Consider the following 13,954-nt stretch of genomic DNA (forward strand, 5'->3'; position numbering starts at 1 on the left):
AAACAATGGGGAGAAACCAAAAGCTCAGTTTAAGGCCACTGGAATTCTTTGCATTTTGGTTGTTTTCAGTTTTATTGTTGAAATCACCTGCTCAATTGGGCAACCACAGAGAAGGCTCAACTTGCATGACTGGTTCAGTTCACTCGCCCTAGCCTAGACAATATGCCACCCTTAATGCCAATCCCTGCTCAACCTCAAAGGTGCACTTACATGAATGTGTGTCACGATTTTCCTGAGAGTCTGGATCCATATTAGAGCCGTCCAACTGACTGTCAGAGCATTTGCTGTCTTCTAATTTCTTAAGTCGATGGAGCCTTTTGTCTGTCTCTCTCAGGCCATACATGCTGTTGATAATAGGAGTGGCCGTAGACTGCCCAGTCTTCGGTTTGAAAGCACCAGCACTGCGCCTGAAGGGACCCGAAGATGTGAAATAGCAAAATCCTAGCCAATGTAGGACTCATTATTATACATATAAAGTAACTACAAGTTTGATATTAAATCAATAAATTATACCTTTCACAGGTGTAACATTCACAGAGTTCATTATTTTCCCCAAAGAAGCCATCTCCATAGTAACAGGAGATTTCTTCCCCAGGTTCAATATCCCTCAGAACCTTGACACATGCTGTATCTCGCCCAGTGGAAACAAACTGTAATAACACATACATAAACATTTGTTAGCCATTTGTACAATTCACTTCATTTCACACAATACTTTTGATTTGCAGGCATTGGTATTACTTGCCTTGCAATTTGGCCTGCAATCTGGAAAACAAACATATGTTTAGTCTCTTAATATAGGTATTTGAATTCTATCATAAGTGTGTTGAATGAGGCAGACAGTTATTGTCAAGTGGATGGGGATGTATACCATGGTTGATGAAGGCTGCAGGTCCCAGCCACAGTTGAGCACAATTCTTGCGGGTGGAGTACATCACACTGAAGTCATTTTCACCATGTCGCAGTAAAATGCTTTCCTCATGCTGTGATAGCTCAGCAATGCAGCCCACCAGGTATTCCATCTTATCATTAGTTTTCCTTGGGAAAATATGAATGAGGGATATTTGAGATTGTAAAATGACTATATACACAGTGCAACATTTTCTTTAAACAAAATGTATCCTACTAAAATTATTATATCCTTACCACTCTTTTGTTGCTACAATTTTGGCTCCATTCTGCTCAGAGGAATAACGATTGCAGGGAAGTATTTCAAACCCACTGTTAGTTGCAAACATTCGTAGGTAAACAAAAACCTGCCAAAACACACACAAAATAATAGTTTCCACATATTTTTGTTTCGATGATGGTTCATGCTTTTTGCGCAACAGATATTTCTAGATAACTTACATGCTCTTTGAAGAGTTTGCCCTGAGCCTTCGTCTTGTGGTGAAAGTGGGGTCTTGACCAGTCCCCAGCAGTCAAGGCATGGAAGGCCTTCTCGAGGTTATCATGTTTTTTAAAGCACTCTAGCACCTCCTTCAAATGTCCTTGTCGGTCCTTGATGGGTCGAAACCTAAGCACACCATCAGTCCATTTTTAACCACTTTCCAAACCATTCTCAATACAAATGTTATGCAGCTGGTGCATCGAGTCATAGCCTATCGTGATAGGCAAATTTGTCTGAGGCATACGAGTAAACCGCCTCCCCAGATGTTGTGAAACTTTGGCTGCTGACTTATGCACAAGATATTATAACAAATGTGGACAATTGTGAGCCAGAAAGAGACAAACCTGCTATTCATCTTATGGGTCTGGAAGCCGAGGTAGGGGTCCAGAATAAGACTTGTAGTCAAGTCATCATTCTCACAGAGTTCCTTTGGAGTCATACCCGACGACGGGGTATGACGTCTCTCTGCCTCAAGGGTAGAACTGATGACACCTGAGGTGAAAAATTTGAAAAATAAATGATTGAGCCCCCCCCCTCCCCCCAAAAATTTACAATTCAAAAAAATCTGCCAATAGTCCAGTGTAATTTATTAATGAAGCTAAAAGGGGTCATTTATGGTGAGCATTGCCAGAGAACAGCACTTACGTTGACTACATCTCCTACTTCTTAAGGAGCCCTTGCTCTGTCGCAGGGACCTGGCCGAGGTTATGGATCGATCACTGGAGAATCTGCTGCAATGCCGCCTGCCATTCAACACCATGTTCTTGGATTCCCCCATCTACCTCATTACACCAGATCCAGCAGCATTTACCCTAGTCTGTGCTTGAAGATCTGCAGTGAGGATGAGGGGAGGTTAGGAGGCCAGGGTGGTTGAATCTTACCTTGATACTGACAGGGATCGAGTACTATGCATTCTGGACCTAGACAAAGAAACAACATGGTTTGAGAGTAAAGACTTGATGGCAATGAACTTCAAAGACCAAATAGGGGCTGCTTATGTTTCTGTCAAGTTATAAATAGCTCTACGGTATGCAATGACTGACATGACAAGGGGAAAACTGATGATGCACTTCCAAATGTCAAAGTTTCACCTTATGTGTGTGTGTGGGGGGGGGGGGGTATAGTTGAAATAGTAGGATGTACAAGTTGTAATTTTCCTCTTGTCATGTCAGTCATTGCATACCTTAGAGAACTAGTCAGAAATGACCTGATCGACTAGCCAGCTAACGATTTTTAGCTAGGTTTTTAGCCCATATATTTTGTTGTAATGTTGGAGTCACTCAAATATCTCATAAATACACATTACACATGGAGAAAGAAAATGTGCTTTAAGACAGAAAAAAATTACCTGCACTACATGACATGTGTAGAATTGCAGGGAATAAGCTTTAAACCTGCAACATTTGCTCTCCGCCAACAAGAGGGGCGTGAGCAATCAGTCATGAACAGAGTTTATGCCCATAGAAATAGACGTGATGCGCACAAGAGGGGTGCGGGATGTTCCCCAATTCAGGAAGGGAGGCCTGAGTGAAAACGTATGGGAACCCCTGCTCCATACCATCAGTTGAAAACCTAAGACAAGTTTCACATGTTATGGTCACATACGCAGGATACAGCAGCTGTAAACAGTACAGTGAAATGCTTAACTGTAAGCCCCTTGAGTTATCGAGTTACTCCTGAAGGAGAAACTGCAAGCGCATCAACTAAGCAGAAAGTGGGGCCTAACAAAGATACTGAACAGATGGTAGCTAATGGTTTATCAAAGGCTGACACCTTGTGGTTGCATGTCAACTTTCACGAGTTTCCATATCATATTTCATATTGATTAATTTCTTCTTTCTCGACAGGCAACTTTACACCTGCACACATCGGGTCGTCCTAGCCAGTGTAACGTGGCACAACAATCAACTCAACTAGCTAGTGCAAGATCCCAGTCGAATTAAAAATCTAGGCTAACGTTAGCATGCTAACACCACATGCCTCAGGACTGATGCAGATGCTATGCGCGTTCTAGTTACCAAGTTAGCTGGGGCTTCATGCTGGCAACATGTAGTTATTAGTACTTACTCTGCTTTTGAAAATATATGCTTCCCACTTAGCTAACGTTAGCTATATACATGAAAGCTAGCGAATGCTAAAGCTTGGGCCAAGACATCACAACGAACAATGCCACAGCTAGCTAGCTAACGTTATTCCACCGAAACAAAGGCCATGAAATCTCCGTTAAAAAAAGTGTCGCTGATGAGACACACTATCCAAAATACTCACTTTGTTATTCCAGCGTTTGTACTACTCTATGATCCATCATGCACGACAAGATCTGAACAAATATAAATTGCTACCTTTAGTTAAAACGTCAATCAGAGGAAACAAACATTTACATTTCAAGATGGCGGTCAGGGGAAGATGGGAATAAAGATGTCTGGACATACAGTACAGGCAGTGTTTGATGTTACGGCAGTTTCATAGATTAATCCATGAGTACATGAAGTTTAGTAACTGTTGTATTAGCTAACTAAATTGTAAAAAATTATAATAATAATAACACCACAGTAGCCGACGCTTTATAAATTGAAGTAGCCTGCGCACTGCTTACTCAAACTTGAAACACATGAACATTTGAGAGAACCTTGGCGCGCGATTTGATGACGTTGTCAACAATAACACCGCATCACCGGTCACTGCTTGAATGGATACGATTTTGTAAAAGTGATGTAACAGTCCCGTTTGTGCCAATCGAGTTGCATCAGGTATAGTATTTTACTTGTCTACAAGAAGACAATCTGAACCATTATAAACAGGAGACAAGGACCACATTTGTTGTAAACAAAAATGATAAACCGTCTGCACAGAAGAGTGAGTTCGAATTTAATCAAGGAGCGAAAGTAAACTAGTAAACTAGATAGCAAACTCCGTTGACTAGTAACGTTAGTTAGATTTATTTTATTTATTTATTTCACCTTTATTTAACCAGGTAGGCAAGTTGAGAACAAGTTCTCATTTACAATTGCGACCTGGCCAAGATAAAGCAAAGCAGTTCGACACATACAACAACACAGAGTTACACATGGAGTAAAACAAACAGTCAATAATAATACAGTAGAAATAAGTCTATATACGATGTGAGCATATGAGATAAGGGAGGTAAAGGCAAAAAAAGGCCATGGTGGCAAAGTAAATACAATATAGCAAGTAAAACACTGGAATGGTAGATTTGCAGTAGAAGAATGTGCAAAGTAGAAATAAAAATAATGGGGTGCAAAGGAGCAAAATAAATAGGTGACCAGCGAGCTGAGATAAGGGGGGACTTTACCCAGCAGGGTCTTGTAGATGAGAGTAGAGAGACGTGTGTTTATTAACATTAATTGATGTTAGATTATCCATCAAACTGACTATAGAGATTAACTGCCATTCTAACTTGTGTCATTTGTTTAACTTCTCAGATCTCGTATCATGAAAAAACTTGCATTGGGAACTAAAATATGTTCCCCATCACGGAACCCCCTTCCTGGTGGTCGGGAGGAAAACCTACGCCTGCCACCAGGGCGAGGATAAACATGCGAGTGATAAGAAGAGGGAAGCAGAAATGGTAAATTGGCTAATGTTTATAAAGATGCACAATAAAGGTGATTATGATTGACTGATATTGGGAGGAGGCGATGTCGGTTAGGAAGGTAGAGTTTGAGAAGGGTATGTGTTAGAAAGGGAAAACAGAAGATAACCACAAGATGCAGGACTCCTTGTTCCCCCAATATCTAAGAAAACAGATTGATACAGCGCTCCTCTTTTATGTTGAGAGAATCATACTTAGTTTCAGTCTTGTAAGTTAAAGTAAGTAACTTGTAGCTAAGCCTTGGTCAAATAATCCTTGTCTGAGCATGAATGACCCATATGGGCAGAAGCCTATTTCCTGTTTCTGTCTTGTAAGGCAGCTTGAGGTACAAGTAGCCTATACCCCCTGGACAAGACGCTAGTTCCCTAATTCATTAATGCTGAGAACCAAACAGAGAGGCATCAGGTCCGAAGGTACTGGACTGATGAACCATCCTTGCTGTCTCTACTTGATTGACTCTCAACTGGGATTCCATACCACTGACTCTATTACATGCGCTGAGTCCCTGGCTTTTTGTACTCAGTTTTTTATTTGCCATGGGGCCATGGTCAGCTTGTCTCATCTGGTGTACTGTACTGTCTTTATCTGTGGTACCTAAGCATGCTCCCACTAACCCCCTTCTTTTGTCCTTTTCTACATCTAATAACTCCCGGAAGTGTCTGGACTGTGCCTACCTGGACTGTGGCTGAGGACCCTGGGCATGCCTACCCATAGCCCCTCCCCACACTCCCTAGCATGTTTGTACCTAAGCTAAATACTGAGTATTCCATCTCACCCTCTTCTGTCCTCTCCTCCCCTAAACCCAGTCCTGGGCACAAACTATTTTATATTGAATTTATATTGAGCATGCTTTTTTGTCCAGGACTAGGTGTAATCTGAGTCTGGGAAACCAGCCCATACTCTAGACAATGAGATTATTCCAGAATACTATCAAAATAAAGATTGTTTTCTATGATTGTTCTATGGTACATTTAAAATTTCCATTCTACAATATGGCCTTTGACAAAGAAAACTCTCTCAAAATCCTATTGTATTTTTTTAACCTTTATTTAACTAGGCAAGTCAGTTAAGAACAAATTCTTATTTTCAATGACAGCCTAGGAACAGTGGGTTAACTGCCTGTTCAGGGGCAGAACGACAGATTTGTACCTTGTCAGCTCGGGGGTTTGCACTTGCAACCTTCCGGTTACAAGTCCAACGCTCTAACCACTAGGCTACGCTGCCGCCCCGGTATGGTTTGTCTCAGAACAGGAGGCGGTGGAGAAAAGCACAAAACCAAGAGGCTGAGAACAAGGTAAAACAAGGTAAGGATAATATATAAAAAATGAACTTCAGTGGGAGTTAACACACACACACACACATCTAAATATACATAACACATCCAAACATACAAAACACCACTCTACATATAGCAGATAAAACACATCTAGGACTACACACTAACCAATCAAACAAGGGTTAGGGTTGTATCAACCATTATCATAATACTTACACCTATGCAAAAATCTCCATAAGTGCATAGGGGGTAGTTCTAACATATCCATCCTCACACAATTTGCTACTTAACAGGAGAGAGAAAGGCAAGAACATTTAGGGGAGAGGAGTGGTGAGTCAAAAGAGGGGAGGGAAGAGAATAGGGGTGGATAGGGTACGACTTTATATTAGGAGAGTGAGGGTTCCACTCTTTTAAAGACTTCCAGTTATTTGTCGTTTTTAAAGGGGGGAAAATAAAAATGAAACTAAGCAGCCAATGACTTTATTAGCTTTTTTTCTATCTCGTGGAAGCAGGTAGCCTAGTGGTTAGAGCGTTGGGCCAGTAACCGAAAGGTTGCTGGATTGAATCCCTGAAATGACAAGGTAAAAATCTGTTGTTCCGCTATAATGCAGTTAACCTACTCTTCCCCGCTAGGTCAATCATTGTAATAATAATTTGTTCTTAACTGACTTGCCTAATTAAATTAAAAAGTCACGTTGCTAACATTATACTTATTGCTATTCCATTACTTCAGTTCCATTGCTATAGTTTCTGTAGTCTGGTGGCCAGTTAGTATATGAAAATAAATAACTCGTAGAGCTGGGACACCACGTGGGTGCAATAATTGTGAACAAAAACAGCACTACTCAGAACCTCCATACACGGATCTCTAGCAGTTGTCCTCTTAAGTTCTACGAGGGCAACATTACTAGCTGATAGCAAAATTCATGTTTGTATTTACATCATGTAATGCTCAGTAGAATGATATTTATTGCCCAATTGTAGCTAGCTTTTCCCCAGTGGTTCCGCTAGCCAGCAAGTGCGAATGGAAATCAAGTCCAGTCTGCTGTAGAACTCGACGCTGTGTGAGACGAAGTCTCGTTGTAGTGAACGGGACTATGACATAACTTTTACAAAATTGGTATCCCTTTTAACCCTGACCCAACTCATCCACAGTTTTCCATCAGCTAACTACTGTGTTTGACTGTTATCCAATTGGTCTTATAATTAGACATTTGATATCGGCACCCTATGTCATTTAATATAATTAACTAGCTACCAAGAAAAACTACCAAGGTTGCTCTTAAACGTTAGCTAAGTCTCTTTTTGCATACCATTTCAAGCTGGCTAGCTAAGTTACATGATTAAATAACGCTAGTAAACATGCGGTACAAAACACCAGTTGTTAGCTAGCTATATAACGTTAGATTTCGAGGAGGTAAAAACTTATTTGTTCCATTCTTTCATTGCCACATTGATGACAACCTCAGGCATTTATGTTGGTGTTTTTCTCAAGCTAGCTAGCTAACTTACTACTTTTATACAATCTCTCGTGCTGCTGGTTAGCTAGGTTGTACTATTTCGCAAACGCTGGAATAGGACTTATATTTCATGAACACAGTAACCAGACACTTCTACAGATCATCAAGGACATCAACCACCCGAGCCACTGCCTGTTCACACCGCTAACATCCAGAAGGCGAGGTCAGTACAGGTGCATCAAAGCTGGGACCTAGAGATTGAAAAACAGCTTCTATCTCAAGGCCATCTGACTGATAAACATCAATCACTAACTCAGAGAGGTTGCTGCCTACATTGAGACCCAATCACTGGACACTTTAATAAATGGTTCACTAGTCACTCTACACAATGCCACTCTAAATAATGCCACTTTAATCATGTCTACATATCTTACATTACTTATGTCACATGTATATACTGTATTTTATACCATCTAGTGCACCTTGCCTATGCCGCTCGGCCATCGCTCTTCAATATACTTACATATTCTCATTCACCCCGTTTAGATTTGTATGTATTAGGTAGTTGTTGGGGAATTGTTAGATATTTCTGCACTGTCGGAACTAGAAGCACAAGCATTTCGCTACACTTGCATTAACATCAGCTAACCATGTGGATGTGACAAATAACATTTTATTTGAATTGTTAAGTTAAGACTAACGTTGTAGTTACAATAGTTAGTATAATATAGATGATTGCTGACAAACATTTGATTCTCTTTCTTAGCTCTGAGAAGAACCAGACCAGAATATTTTTTGCATAGCTAGCTATATCAGACTTGTGGGGATTTTGACCTCCACCAGTGAACACCATGTCCCCAAGGAAGAAGCTTGTCCCTGTCAGTAGAAGAAGAATGACCAAAGCAGGGGACGACTTCTTCCCTTTCAATCTTCTGCCGGTGGAATGCCAGCTCCCTGTGCTTTCCTTCCTGAGGTTGACAAGTGCAATTCTGCGCTTGTATGCTTCAGTTGGAGTTGCCTTGTGCGATCAGGGAAGCTTTGGAGAGTGGCAGACTTTTCTCACCATGGAGTGCTCAACCTTGGACAGGAAGGACTGCTGGTGTCCAACAGAGAGTTTTGAGCTTTGGAAGGCATGGTTTCACCACTACACCCACCACCTCATATCCTGTGGTGCAAGCCTACTCACCCTAAAAGCCAGCTTTGACCTGGGGGACCAGTGCAACAAGTGGGGGGAGCTTCTCTCTGACCTTCTAAAAAAAATGGCCACTGCAGGGATCTCCGCCAACTGGAATTGAACTAGACATTCACACTACTGGAGCCACTGGACCTGCGGGTTGGCTCCATTTCCCACCACAACAACATTACCAAGATCACGATTGACCAGTTCACTAACTTTCAGGTACTACTGGGCAAACTGTACCACAGCTGCCTTCGGATCACCTAGATGCGCCTGCATTTTGACTGGTCTGAGACATCAGTGTCACTCCTCACTCAGTTCCAGCACCTCCGTGTCCTTGAACTCAAGTACTTTTGGGTCTTCAAAGGGAGGAGCCCAAGCACTTTGCAGATCCTGACCAAGTCATTGCCCAACCTTAAGTCCCTGACATTGCATCCAGTTCCTGGATGTATCACCTAGTCGTGGTCTAGTCTTGTCCAGTCTTAATCTGCCAGCATTACGGGAGCTAAGGGCCAAAAATATTGCCCGTGGCATTACTTTACGTCAAACCAGGCTTAGGATACAGAGCAGGTGGCGTCTGTACCAGGTACTAAGAGAGGGGACCACCAAGCTACAGGCCCTCAACAATGAGCGACTGCTTCCTGATTGGAGAGGGCAGAGTTCCAGAGAACTATCATCTATCCTCCAGCAGTCCTGTTATTGCCTCCAACACCTGGACAGTTGGCTCTGGTAAACGAAATGCTCAGGCTCCAATCCAATGTTAGCTGGAACATTTTAGCTCATTCCCTCACCATTCCATTGCACAAAATTATTGTGCATTTGATTGTTGATCCTTATTTAAAATCCTTATTTAACCTGTCTCCTCCCCTTCCATCTACATTGATTGAAGTACATTTAACAAGTGACCTCAATAAGGGATCATGGCTTTCACCTGGATTCACCTGCTCATTCTATGTCAAGGAAGGAACAGGTGTCGTTAATGTTTTGTATACTCTGTGTATTTTATTTCACCTTTATTTAACCAGGTAGGCTAGTTGAGAACAAGTTCTCATTTGCAACTGCGACCTGGCCAAGATAAAGCAAAGCAGTGTGACACAGACAACAACACAGAGTTACACATGGAGTAAACTATAAACAAGCCAATAACACAAACAAGTCAATGACACAGTAGAGAAAAGAATGTCTATATACAGTGTGTGCAAAAGGCATGAGGAGGTAGGCAATAAATAGGCCATAGGAGCGAATAATTACAATTTAGTAGATTAACACTGGAGTGATAAATGAGCAGATGATGATGTGCAAGTAGAGATACTGTGTGCAAAAGAGCAGAAAAGTAAATCAAATTAAAACAGTATGGGATGAGGTAGGTAGATTGGGTGGGCTATTTACAGCTGCAGTGATCGGTTAGCTGCTCAGATAGTTGATGTTTAAAGTTGGTGAGGGAAATAAAAGTCTCCAACTTCAGCGATTTTAGCAATTTGTTCCAGTCACTGGCAGCAGAGAACTGGAAGGAAAGGCGGCCAAATGAGGTGTTGGCTTTGGGGATGATCAGTGAGATATACCTGCTGGAACGTGTGCTAAGGGTGGGAGTTGTTATCGTGACCAGTGAACTGAGATAAGGCAGAACTTTACCTAGCATAGACTTATAGATGACCTGGAGCCAGTGGGTCTGACGACGAATATGTAGCAAGGGCCAGCCGACTAGAGCATACAGGTCGCAGTGGTGGGTGGTATAAGGTGATTTGGTAAGAAAACGGATGGCACCGTGATAGACTGCATCCAGTTTGCTGAGTAGAGTGTTGGAAGCTATTTTGTAGATGACATCTCCGAAGTCGAGGATCGGTAGGATAGTCAGTTTTACTAGGGTAAGTTTGGCTGTGTGAGTGAAGGAGGCTTTGTTGCGAAATAGAAAGCCGACTCTAGATTTGACTTTGGATTGGAGATGTTTAATACGAGTCTGGAAGGAGAGATTACAGTCTAGCCAGACACCTAGGTATTTATAGTAGTCCACATATTCTAGGTCGGAACCGTCCAGGGTGGTGATGCTAGTCGGGCGGGCGGGTGCGGGCAGCGAACGGTTGAAAAGCATGCATTTGGTTTTACTAGTGTTTAAGAGCAGTTGGAGGCCACGGAAGGAGTGTTGTATGGCATTGAAGCTTGTTTGGAGGTTAATGAGCACAGTGTCCAAGGAAGGGCCAGAAGTATACAGAATGGTCTGCGTAGAGGTGGATCAGGGAATCGCCCGCAGCAAGAGCGACATCATTGATATACAGAGAAAAGAGTCGGCCCGAGAATTGAACCCTGTGGTACCCCCATAGAGACTGCCAGAGGTCCGGACAGCATGCTCTCCGATTTGACACACTGAACTCTGTCTGCAAAGTAGTTGGTGAACCAGGCGAGGCAGTCATTAGAAAAACCAAGGCTATTGAGTCTGCCGATAAGAATACCGTGATTGACAGAGTCAAAAGCCTTGGCTAGGTCGATGAAGACGGTTGCACAGTACTGTCTTTTATCGATGGCGGTTATGATATTGTTTAGTACCTTGAGCGTGGCTGAGGTGCACCCACGACCGGCTCAGAAGCCGGATTGCACAGCGGAGAAGGTACGGTGGGATTCGAAATGGTCAGTGATCTGTTTATTAACTTGGCTTTCGAAGACTTTAAATAGGCAGGGCAGGATGGATATAGGTCTGTAACAGTTTGGGTCTAGGGTGTCACCCCCTTTGAAGAGGGGTATGACTGCGGGAGCTTTCCAATCTTTAGGGATCTTGGATGATACGAAAGAAAGGTTAAACAGGCTGGTAATAGGGGTTGAAACAATGGCGGCGGATAGTTTTAGAAAGAGGGTCCAGATTGTCTAGCCCAGCTGATTTGTACTGGTCCAGGTTTTGCAGCTCTTTCAGAACATCTGGTGTCTGGATATGGGTGAAGGAGAAGCTGGGGAGGCTTGGGCGAGTAGCTGCGGGGGGGTGGAGCTGTTGGCCGGGGTTGGAATAGCCAGGAGGAAGGCATGGCCAGCCGTTGAGTAATGCTTATTGAAATGTTCGATTACCATGGATTTATCAGTGGTGACCGTGTTACCTAGCCTCAGTGCAGTGGGCAGCTGGGAGGAGGTGCTCTTGTTCTCCATGGAATTTACAGTGTCCCAAAACGTTTTGGAGTTAGAGCTACAGGATGCAAATTTATGCTTGAAAAAGCTAGCCTTGGCTTTCCTGACTGACTGCGTATATTGGTTCCTGACTTCCCTGAACAGTTGCATATCGTGGGGACTATTCAATGCTATGTTGTATGTTGTCAAGTATTTGTTTTTTTAGGTAACGTGTAGAGTACAGTACATACAAATATGAATTATTTCAAGAATGGAATTAGTGATGCTGCAGTGCCTCCCTTAACCATGAGACGACCTTATCCTTAATGTTTTCATTTTACCCTTAAAGATTTCTCTTAAAAGGTGCAATTTGCCTGTATTTCCAACTGCACTTGTAAAACAGAATCTAAGGCCAATGAGTAATGCCTGTGCTCTCGTTAATCAGGTTGTAACCAGAAATGTTGTCAAGCCTATTTACTGAGGGCTAATGACATTCCAACAAGTCATTGAGTTGTATGCTGACATTTCCTTTTTACCATTGATGATATAAAACTCCTTTGCTGTGATATTAGAATATGGATCCATTAAAGGACCCATGTACTGTGTTTGCTGCTCTATTGTTTGTAATTTAAGGGGGCGGAGGGAATATAATTTACCGTATGTGTGATTGCATATGTGCCTAGGGATATTTTACTTAAAGGAGGACCATTAACTAGTGTAGGGTTGGTTAGTTGAAAGTGAGCCTTTCCTGTCATGGGAAATAAAATACCTAATGGCAATGTTTCTCACAGCTTAACATAAGACACCTTGTTCACAGTAAGACAACACTGAATAAGGGGGTGTCCAAATACAGTATTTGAACTTTTAAAATGCAGAATGCAAAGAATATATTAACGGTAAACTTGGGAACCTTTTCACTTTCTTTGTTTTATTCTATGCAATGATCATGAACTTGTAAAAAAAGAAGGAAGTTGTTTCAATTATCTGAATCAAGCACATTCAACTTTCTACCATGACTAGATACAAATTAATTACTACTGGAAACCATTGTAAACACGTACCATAATGTCTGGCAAGGTATTGTCATGCTTGGATTTATTTGGTCAGGTAAAGGAGGAAAACAATCTCAAGTATTGATACAAAGTAGTTTATATCAACAATATTCTAAATAGTCTCTTTCTTTGATTTGCTATCATAAAAACATCTACAGGTACTTCAATCTATAAACTTTATTTACAGTAGGCCTATGCGTCTATTTTTGTAGAATCTTGGTTTACCAAGCAAATAGATTTCCTACAGCGTAGTTCTATTTGTCACAGACCTAATTTCCCATAATGTTTTGTTTTCTTCAATTTTTTTTCTCTTGAGGTAAAGAATTTGTGGTGAAGGGGAGGGGTATTCCAAATAATAATATGCTAAAATCCCTTCCCCCATAACTCACCCTCCTTGCGCAAACACATGCTCCTAATTTTCCCTGAATACATAGTAATCCAGTGCTGGTGGGACACAGATCCACCAGTACACTCCGACGTTGTTTGGAAGACTGGTAGGGAACTCTTGAGGACTTAGAGGGCTGCAGCTCGTGCTGCTGTCCCACACAGCTGGTTCTATCATTACTTAGAACCGTGAGGATCAACATGCTTTTTTTCTTGCTCTTAAATGCAATTTTTCTTTTGAGAGGAGCTTACACGTTATAAAGTATCACTTTTTGTACCCAGCACTTATTGAGAGGCTTGGGATGGTTGGGAGACAAAGCGGTCCCTTTTGAGGTTCACCTAACACAGGATTGGTGGTATGAGAGGAGAACCAATGCCAGATGTGTGGAAGAACAATCTGACTGATTTCATTTAAATGAACATCGACCTCCTTCAGTATTACTCTTTGCTTGCAATGGCAAGTTAATGCTTAATCTATGAGCAATAACTGGTTAGCACATGCCCATAGCCGTGTG

At 42.0% G+C, this 13,954-nt stretch overlaps 2 protein-coding genes and 1 long non-coding RNA gene across 7 annotated transcripts in view; 2 read left to right on the forward strand and 1 right to left on the reverse strand.

Moving 5' to 3' along the window:
- The window catches only part of kmt5b (lysine methyltransferase 5B), a 28,285-nt gene extending 24,486 nt beyond the window's left edge, over positions 1–3,799 (reverse strand). For 2 of the 4 annotated variants that reach the window (XM_031801904.1, XM_031801901.1), the window contains exons 1-10: positions 3,659–3,794; positions 2,739–2,962; positions 2,036–2,310; positions 1,735–1,882; positions 1,351–1,516; positions 1,147–1,256; positions 872–1,038; positions 746–765; positions 514–650; positions 211–407 (exon numbers count right to left, since the gene is read on the reverse strand). In XM_031801904.1, coding sequence (XP_031657764.1) covers positions 211–407; positions 514–650; positions 746–765; positions 872–1,038; positions 1,147–1,256; positions 1,351–1,516; positions 1,735–1,882; positions 2,036–2,168 — 1,078 coding nt within the window. In that variant the 5' untranslated portion in view covers positions 2,169–2,310; positions 2,739–2,962; positions 3,659–3,794. Of the gene's footprint in view, positions 1–210; positions 408–513; positions 651–745; positions 766–871; positions 1,039–1,146; positions 1,257–1,350; positions 1,517–1,734; positions 1,883–2,035; positions 2,311–2,738; positions 2,963–3,658 lie in introns of all 4 variants that reach the window. The other 2 variants (XM_031801902.1, XM_031801903.1) reach the window with 2 other exon arrangements.
- Positions 3,800–3,833: 34 nt separating this feature from the next.
- LOC116356349 (uncharacterized) lies at positions 3,834–5,958 on the forward strand. 2 transcript variants are annotated; one of them, XR_004204864.1, is made up of 3 exons: positions 3,884–4,140; positions 4,834–4,979; positions 5,660–5,958. It is a non-coding gene; the product is annotated as an uncharacterized LOC116356349 (long non-coding RNA). The 2 variants fall into 2 exon arrangements; XR_004204863.1 differs by having other exon boundaries at positions 3,834–4,140; positions 4,834–5,958.
- A 2,447-nt stretch (positions 5,959–8,405) lies between these two features.
- Positions 8,406–9,948, forward strand: LOC109867778 (uncharacterized). Its single transcript, XM_074933779.1, is given in 5 exon segments — positions 8,406–8,705; positions 8,708–8,853; positions 8,855–8,992; positions 8,995–9,350; positions 9,352–9,948. Coding segments are annotated over 5 exon segments (1,053 nt in total). The 5' UTR covers positions 8,406–8,590; the 3' UTR covers positions 9,650–9,948.
- The last annotated feature ends 4,006 nt before the right edge of the window (positions 9,949–13,954 follow it).

This window comes from Oncorhynchus kisutch, linkage group LG22 (genome assembly GCF_002021735.2).
Source record: "Oncorhynchus kisutch isolate 150728-3 linkage group LG22, Okis_V2, whole genome shotgun sequence".
Lineage (NCBI taxonomy): Eukaryota > Metazoa > Chordata > Actinopteri > Salmoniformes > Salmonidae > Oncorhynchus > Oncorhynchus kisutch.